At 43.5% G+C, this 9,707-nt stretch overlaps 1 protein-coding gene across 1 annotated transcript in view; it reads left to right on the forward strand.

Annotated features, from left to right (window-relative positions):
- GLI3 (GLI family zinc finger 3) overlaps positions 1-9,707 on the forward strand; it is a 272,082-nt gene that overhangs the window by 260,174 nt on the left and 2,201 nt on the right. Inside the window, 3 exon segments of the mRNA XM_021706299.1 lie at positions 3,002-3,292; positions 7,863-8,190; positions 9,460-9,706. Coding sequence (XP_021561974.1) covers positions 3,002-3,292; positions 7,863-8,190; positions 9,460-9,706 — 866 coding nt within the window.

Consider the following 9,707-nt stretch of genomic DNA (forward strand, 5'->3'; position numbering starts at 1 on the left):
TGAGGGCCATTAGACCATAGCGGTAGCCTCTGACAGGACTTCCTATTCCAAACCACACAGCTTTCATTCCTTCCAAAGATACCACTAAACAAGTTGAGCTCATATTCAGTTAAAGCTCCCCCTCTCAATTAGCAATAGTGGGATACTGCCACGGTGGAGGGTGGACAACACAACATCAATAAGTGTACCTGATCTCAAACCAGGCAATGTGGGGACCAAAGGGAGGCCCAAACGTTACCTGTATGATGTCTACTTGGATATCTAAACCTGGATCATACCACACATCTTTAAAATAAAATATATATTTTTAAAAAACTCTCCCTCTCCAGAAAGCTGCAATGATTCCCTCTTTTCTGTAGGCAAAGTTTAGACTCCTTAAGCTTGTGGAAGCACCTGTTCTTACCTGGCCCAAGCCAGCCTTTCCAGTCCTGACCTCACTATTGTGAGTATGAGTGGAACCTTCCAGAAGGCTGTGCTGTGGACTGCTGTGCTGATGTGCGTGAAGTGGTTCGTGGTTCTGCTGCTGGACCTTTGCTCAGGACTCTTTTGTTTGACATCCTCTTGCCCTATGTTTATCCCTAAGAATCTAAGCATCTTGTCCTCCTTTTAAGACCCATCTAAAATACTCCTAAATTAAAGCTTTGTTTATTGAGTACTTACTATGTTCCATCATCCTGGTAAGCATTCCTTGTGCATGATTTTATTTAACACTTACCATAAACCCATGAGCTGAGTGTCAGCCCAGATAGAGAGTCCTAATAACTGATGTTTCCCATGATCATCCCAACTAAAAAATCATCCCTCCTCCTGTCCTCATTCTAAGTTGCAGTCACAATTTATAGTGTAAATAGCATTAATGCCTTATTTTTCCTACCAGATTTTATATTCCTTAAGGTTAAAGCCTGTTGTGTGCAACCTGGTACTCACAGAATCTTCCATATAATAGGGATTGTTAAATCTTTATTTTAAACTATTTATTTGGATAAACTCTATAAAGTAGAAAAAATTAACTACTTTTGCTAAGTACTGTCAGTGTGGTGAGTCAAAAAGGTGACAACTATGCCAAAAGTTAAATATCCAGGACACAATAATGGGCACTTCAGTAAGTCTAACAACATTTATCTTATCCTCTAGTTATTTTTTCTTTATTTCAGTCACTGATTACAACAAAATTTGGGGCCAAGCTATATGAGGGGGAAGTAACGTATTTTGTTTCTGTTTTGTTGTGAAGTATACATTTCCTGAAAATGACTGTATTATTGTATGTTTGTATATATTCACACTCGAGGGCACATGGCACAGGTGTGCCTGTGTGGGCTGTTCCTGGAAATGCAGGAGTTGGCACTGCATTAGCTGTGTCCTCATTTCTAGGCTAACTCAAAATTCACACATGCATATATTTTCAGGAAGAGTAACTCTTCAAACACGGAATGTGGCCTGGCTTTCTGCTCCCTCTTTCCTCATCCCCACACCACTGCGTTGTGTACCCAGTCTGCCTCATGATGAAACAACCTGTCACAGCGGAGCTGGGAGCCATCATAGGGCCATGGTCAGAACACTGTAAAGTAATGGCACTAATTGTCAGAGTCATTCTCTTCTCCCTAATGCATAGAATTTGATGCACTCATTTAATTATCTATAGATAGATATGCTGCAAATCGCCCAAGCTCCTGAATAGATATAATTCATAGTTAATGGGTATCAATTCTACCCGAAGGAATCTCAAATCTGGAGGTGAAGCCTCTCAGGATAATTTTGGGGACCTTTGCTTCACCGCATTAGGACATTTCAGCATTTTAGGGAGCACTCAGTCTGTTCTTGGGCTTTTAGTGAGAAAGCATCTTTTAGACATGCATCCTACAAGACATGGCATCTTTTTAAATATAATGGATACATTATATTAATCATGCTTTTTATGACAATTGCGTACCTAATAGCTCATCTTCTGGTATACAGACATAAAAATAAATACTGATACAAGCATCCATGAGTATATTATGTTTCAAGCCCAGTGAACAAAAATCACAATTCTGATGCTGGTCATGAACAAAGGCTGGCAGTTCTGTGATTTGGGTAAATACTCAGTTGATATAAGCATCCATATAATTTTTTATAGCCTTATCTTTAGGCTTAATATCTGATTCACATAGAAAATTAAATTAGCATGAAATCATTTAGAGACCTTAGTGCTCAGGAGAAGAGCACAGACCAGGCATTGGTTCCCTACAGTTTATGATGAACACTTGTCTGTTGACTTTCAAGATCCAAAAGGATCTGGATATTTTGAGCCCTGACCATCTCCACACAGTTATAATACTATATATGCAAAGGAGCACGTTTTAGTGACATCTAACATGAGACAGGTTATAGGCAATTTAAAAAATTATGCCTATGTATAAAGAGCACATTTTTATTTTTTTAAAAATGTTAAAGATGTGAGGTACAATACAGGGTTAGGTATACAAATGTTGATTATGCAGGTACCCTAAAGAGCACATTTTCAAAGGGGGCAGAATGATCATAATCTCAGAACCAGAACATCCATAAGAAATTTTATCGTACTACCTCTTCTAGAAGGTATGCAGCATTATCCTAACTGGATGATGGGTGCCTTTTAACTCGTCTCTTCTTCCTCCTCCTCCTCCTCACCTCATCATTATCAAATATCTGTTCAGTGCCTATCATGGCACAATGATGTTTCTTCCCACTCACTGTATAAACACTTCCAAGAACACGAAGGTAATTTATACATTCTCAGTTCTCCTGAGTTCACTCTAAAATAAAAAGTCTAAAATCATAAAGCTAGAGTCTCTGGACACAGAGCAATGTTCAAATGACATTATCAAGCCATTAGTTCCTGGAGGCGTTTGAATACCTCAAAGCCTTGTTAAAATGTTTTGAAAGAATTAAAAATGAAATGAGCAGCCACCAAGGACTGTTGGGCTGGGACGTCATCATTTTCATAACAATCATATTATCTCATTCTTGTGGCATTTGGCAGAAACCATATGTGTGCAAAATCCCAGGCTGCACTAAGCGTTACACAGACCCAAGCTCCCTCCGAAAACACGTGAAGACAGTGCATGGCCCAGAGGCTCACGTCACCAAGAAGCAGCGAGGGGACATACATCCTCGGCCCCCACCCCCACGAGACTCTGGCAGCCATTCACAGTCCAGGTCACCTGGCCGACCAACTCAGGGAGCCCTTGGTGAGCAGAAGGACCTCAGCAACACTACCTCAAAGCGGGAAGAATGCCTACAGGTGAAAACAGTCAAGGCGGAGAAGCCCATGGTATGTCATTCACTCTCCTTCCAATTTCCCCAGAGTCAGCCCGGGGTCATTTGAAAGAGCCAGGTACGGCACATAGAGGGACAGATCTGCCCCTGTCCTCACTGCATCAGGCAGTCTCTAACTTGAGGGGGTCATGAGGCCGGTGGCCCAGATTGATCAGCTCAGAGTTTCCAGGTCTCCTATCTATGCAGAATCATACCACTTGTGGTATGGAAGGAAGACACGACTGTCTCTTCAGTGTGTCTGTAATATAGAAAATCATTAATTGAGCCTTTCCATGAACATGCTTTCTGTCTTCTTTGCCCTGGTGACCCCACAGCCCATATTCTTTAGGGGTTTACAGTCCAATGAGATAGATAGACCGAAAAACAAATACCACTCAGTGTGATGGGGGCTTGCACGTGAGCCTGTGTGGAAAGCATTCAAGAGAGGAACAAGTCGCCAGTGCATTCAGAGGGCAGAGGAGGCCATCGGACACACACGGAGTTCAGGGCTCTTGAGCCCTTGGTGAGCCTGTCCTAGGAGGAGGGGCAGGTGGAGGGGCACTTGCACTATGGCCCAGGGAGATGTGCCAGGAATACAAAGGATGCAGTGGGGAACAGCCCAGCAGGGTTCTTTTTTTTTTTTTCTTTAGAAACCACTCCAGTACCAGTCTAGAGATTGGATAAACTGGAGACCGTTTCTGCAGTTGTACCTGAACCAGCGAGGTGGAGAGCAAAAGAGGAATTTGGAAGGTTCTGTAGGCAATCTTTATGGTTTGGTGACTAATAAGATATGTGGGTTCTGCTACTCTGTCAGCTTCTTTCAAACTTTCACTGGTGACTTTGCTTCATGTATGTGCTTTTATAAAACACCTGAAAATGTCAAAAGGACAAAAGAAAAATTCAAGGAGATTTAATACATGTATATTTGACCCTGTGTATAATGGATTGAATTATGCAAGTTTATTGGGTTCTAGGCTGTCACTTTCTGACCCGTGCAGGAAGTATACTCAATAGAAGTTGCATGCTTTGACTTCTGGACACATGGAAATGATTGGGCAGGCAGATTTATCTCGGTTCAGGGAAGCATTTTCTTAAATTAGAGTGGTCCAGCGATTGGATGGGCAGCCTGTGAATCCATGAGTGAGGTTGCTGAATAGCAGTACCGATGGGTGGGAAATAATGCACAGAAAATTCCACATTGGCAGGGTGGGAAGCTTCTTTTTAGTGACTTACTGGGTTTGGCTTTGAACTCTTAAGAGTCTTAAAGAGTGATGTTAAGTCTAGCCAAAAATTATGTGAATAGGCTGTCCAGATACATCATTATTTCTCAGTGGGTAGCTGTACTTGGCTTTTAAAGGATCTTAATAAGATGTATATGCATGTATTATGACTGGATCACTGTATTTTAATTAGTTTACAAACTGTGTCTTATATATTTTTATTGGGAGAGGAGCACATATCTATTCCTAAAGTAAAATCCACCTGTATAATAATTGTGCAAAACATTCAACAATTTATCCTCAAGTGTTTAATGAAACAAGGAAAGTGAATCTGTGGTCTCCTAGATTATGTCATTGAAAGATGATGATTTATGTTCTTGGGACATTCTAAGACCCAGAGTTGCTTGTACCTTTAATGTATATCCCTAGCTCAAGAAAGCTGTCATGTTCTCTCCAAATAGCCATTGTTTAAAAAGAAAATTGGTAGAAGCAAAAAATATATAGCATTTGGCTCAGTGATATTGAGACACTCCAATGTGTGAAACGTTTATAAAGTAATTCAGTCACAGAAACACAGGACTAGAAGATCTCATAGAGATAGAGACTAGGCCCTATATTTTGCAGGTAAGGAAACTGAGGCTTGAAGTGAACAAATTAATCACATTTCCACAATAACTTATTATGTGTGTATACATACGTTTAAATATACATAGATATCTGTATAGACATTTACTAATGCATGTTAAGTTTGCATTTCTAATATTCTTCTTTGAACACGTCTTTGATTTGATCATCATGCTATAAATTAAATTCTTTCTTCTTTTTTCTTATTAATGCAACATCTCTTCTTAATGCTCCTAAATGTCTTGTTCTCACTTCCTAAGGACAGTGGGTAATAAGGTGAGGGAATTTTGGTTTCTCTGTTCTTTTTCTTTTGCTTCGTTTTCATTTTATCACTTAACTTTTTGTTGCATTTTTCTTTAGTTTTTGTGGCTTTGTGTTATCTTTGATGGTGAACATTGCCCAATATGTCTCAAATATAGAAACAATGTGTTTGAGCATTGAGCATGTGGAAAATGTGGAGTTAGTTGGTGAAATTCATTGTTTTATTTGTCTAGGTTTTCATAATAAATCACTCTGGGATCGACCAAGCAGATGTTCGCAAAAACTATTTAATTATTGTCCTGATTAGTATAAATGCATTCTTGGACTAGATGTGTCCTACCTTCTTTCAGGAAGATCTGGATACGTGTATGGTTAGCAAATTAATCTCTATTTAAATGTTTGAGCTCACTGAAGCAGTTTTCTAATTGTAAGTGCACTAGTGCATTCTGACATACTCGACGGACGTGCGTCTGCCTGTGTGTGTAGAGATACATGCGCACAGATTCATGTCCACACGCACTCTGATTTGGCACTCCAAGAGTAAAAGGTATCCAAAGCTCTGGAAAAACTCCCAAGTACCTCAGGAAGGAACAGGTGGCATGGCACTCCAAGACTATACTGCGGCAAAAAATTAAGCAAGTCTTCATATACTCATGATCCAATTCATATATCTTATTTTGCTCTGCTTGGTTGCCCAGGGCAAAGTTAGTGTATCATGTGGCACGCATTTAGAAAGTGTTCATTTGCTTGGTGTGTGTACTGTGGTAGCAGAAAAAGTGTGAGGGCTTCTGCTGAGATGACCTCTCTTTAAAGACCTCTTCCTGAGAATACTACCTGAGGTGACAGTAGTCTGTGACTGAGTGGATATAATTATCTCTTCCTAGGGAATTCCCCACTTGACTGCGTCAGTGGCTCTGACACATTTTTCCTCCAGTTTGTACAGCGGCACTGGAGAAGGTGGAAGCAGCCGGCCTAGAAGTCTAGGCTAGTTGCACCATTAATTTTGTGACTTTTGGCAGTTGCTGAACTTCCCTGAACATCACTTTTCTCATCTTTACAAAAAGGATTAGACTGTTTGTCAACAAGGACACTGCTAGAATTTTTATTTTAATTATTTTTTTTGAGTTGGAGGTCTCACTCTGTCACCCACACTGGAGTGCAGTGGCACAATCACGGCTCTTAACAAGCTCAACCCCTGGGCTCCCGTGAGCCTTCCACTTCAGCCTCCCAAGGAGCTGGTACTACAGGCATGCCACCATGCCCAGCTGATTTTATTTTTTATAGATATGAGGTCTTGAACTCCTGGGCTCAAGCAATCCTCCTGCCTAAACCTCCTCAACGTGCTAGGATTACTGGTATGAGCCACCGCGTTTGGCCATCACTAGAATTTTAGATAGAGCAGTTCTGTGTGGTGCGACTGTCCTGGGCATTGCAGGCTGTTCTATGTAATGCTCCCTAGACATCAGGATGACTGAGTTTTCCAGCCTCTATTTTCAGGAGGCCTGCAAGAGGATCTAGGGAGGTGGTATTTTCCCTGAATGAGAACTAGCGGCCTAGATTAATTTTCTGTTCATTGCAACATTTTTTTTACTGTGTCCACTTGATTGGTGTTAGGGAAACATTTCCTAATTATTCTGGTGAAGCACTAGGGGACTTACTAAGGAGAATGGGAAAAAACATTCCACAGACACACGAGGGCTGTGATTTACAGCCTTTCTTCCTCTCTGGACTTAATAGTAGCTGATTACTTGAAGTTTCGTCCTTTACAGCTGCCTTTACCCCACACTCTTACTGAGGTTCTACAAAAGCAGGAAAATATAGATGGAGGGAACAGAGGTTACAAAGAGCTTGCCTAACCAGGCCAGGATAGCCTAGAGGGCCCTTGGTGGAAAAGCAGTAATATGGGCTTACGAGGCCTCTTTTATATTTATTTATGTTTTAGCTGAGCAAAATGAACCCAAAGACTAATATTACCGCCTGGGATCCTGCTCATTGCAAATGCCCTCTGAGCCAATGACTATTATCCAGGTCTTTTGATACACATGTGCTCTCTGGGCTTCATACTTACTGAATTCCCGATAGCAATTCCTGGGATCTATGGTACTCATCTGATAGACAAGGAAACTGAGGCTTAAAATGGCTAGGGAATTTGCCCAAAGAATAATGTCACGGAGATGGGATTGAAACTGAGGAAGTCTGTTTGCGGAGCTGGCACTGGGGCAGGATTCCATGGCTGCTGTCACGCTGGTCACGCGGTTCATTGCCTCCCACTCGACGTCAACCTGCTGGTCATTATGCTGTAAGCCTGGTGGTCCATCGGTCATTTTGGCTGAGAGAGGCCATCTCCATCCACCACAATATAGTTTTCCTTCTCATTCAACCAACCGATAGAAGGCCTTGAGATGCATGTGCTCTGATGATTGGTCCCCTCTCCTTTTCCTTTCCTGGTGACATTTCCTTTTTCTCTCTTGACCCCAACAGACATCTCAGCCAAGCCCTGGTGGTCAGTCTTCATGCAGCAGCCAACAGTCCCCCATCAGCAACTATTCCAACAGTGGGCTCGAGCTTCCTCTGACAGAGGGAGGTAGTGTAGGAGACCTCAGTGCCATCGATGAAACCCCAATCATGGACTCGACCATTTCCACTGCAACCACAGCCCTTGCTTTGCAAGCCAGGAGGAACCCAGCAGGGACCAAATGGATGGAGCACGTTAAACTAGAAAGGCTAAAGCAAGTGAATGGAATGCTTCCGCGACTGAACCCCATTCTCCCCCCGAAAGCCCCTGCGGTCTCTCCTCTCATAGGAAATGGTAAGTTCTGATCCAACTGAGCGTCTGTCCAGATTTTTTTCCTGTTCTTTTACCTGCAAGCCCTCAGTTTTTTGTTTGCTGTTTTCTCTACCGGTTCTAAAATCATACTGTAACCATCCATGCTAAAGTTGAACCCATTTGAGTTGCCTTTCTGGAGGGTCCTTATTTTAAAAACGGGTAGGAGCAGAATAATCTTGAGACAAAAAGTAAGATGGTACATGACAAAATCATAGCTGTTAGACCGGGGTAAGAAAAAAATCCCAGCAACAGAGGCACCTGTGGTTAGCATCCTGTCTCTGGTTTCCCAAATTTAAGACCAGCAGGTTGGAGCCACTCTTTTTTTTTTGTTTTGTTTTGTTTTCAGTCAGGGTCTCACTCTGTCACTGAGGATGGAGTGCAGTGGCACTATCAAAGCTCACCACAGCCTTGACCTCCTAGGCTCAGGCAATCCTTTCGACTCAGCTTCCCAAGTAGCTGGGACTAAAGGCACACGCCACCACACCTAGCTAATTATTTTATTTTTTGTAGAGACAAGGCCTCGCTGTGTTGCCCAGGCTGGTCTCAAACTCCTAGGCTCAAGCAGTCTTCTCACCTCAACCTCCCAAAATTGCTGGAATTACAGGCGGGAGCCATCATGCTCAGCCACCGGCCACTTTTATTTATATTTTCCCAGTTCAGAAAAAGGCAAAAATCCTTCCCCATTGCCAACCCCATGGCAACTTTTGCTTCTGAGATAGCACTGAATGCCTGGAGCACACCCTAGATATGAACCTCTCTACTCCACCAGCTGTGAACAGATGTGTTGCCTGTTCACAGGATGTGGAATGACTGGGCAGCCCTGAGTGTAGATATGAAACTCCTGGAATACCGTTGCCTGTGGACTTGCACGGGATGTGTACACATTGTGTACACATCCCAAGATTTTTTTTGCCCTTGCACTGTGGAGGAAGGACATTCACTGAATCAAGGGCATTGTTGAGGGAGTTTTGGTAAAGCCGGGGGTCAACAAACGACAGCCGGTGCGCCATAGGCAGCCTGCCTCCTGTTTTTGTCATGCCTTATGGGCACCCAGCCATGCCCGTTTGTTCTCTGTGGCCGCGTTGGTGCTACATGTGGGGTTGAGTGGTTGTGACGGAGACCTCGTGGCCCAGGGCAGCACAAATAGTGACCACCGGGCCCACCCTAGATGGAAAGAGTTTGCCAGGCCTGGCCGAAGTCATCCCTGAAGCGAATTCATCCCGGTCGTGCTTTCCCCCTGTCTGTCTCCAGGCACTCAGTCCAATAACAGCTGCAGTTTGGGTGGGCCCACAGCGCTCCTCCCGGGCAGAAGCGACCTCTCCGGGGTGGACGTCACCACGCTGAACGCGCTCAACAGGCGGGACAGCAGCACCAGCACCATCAGCTCGGCCTACCTGAGCAGCCGCCGCTCGTCGGGGATCTCCCCCTGCTTCTCCAGCCGGCGCTCCAGCGAGGCCTCGCAGGCAGAGGGCCGGCCCCACAACGCGAGCGTGGCCGAC

This window comes from Carlito syrichta, unplaced genomic scaffold (genome assembly GCF_000164805.1).
Source record: "Carlito syrichta isolate Samal-C Ts95f unplaced genomic scaffold, Tarsius_syrichta-2.0.1 Scaffold315405, whole genome shotgun sequence".
NCBI lineage: Eukaryota > Metazoa > Chordata > Mammalia > Primates > Tarsiidae > Carlito > Carlito syrichta.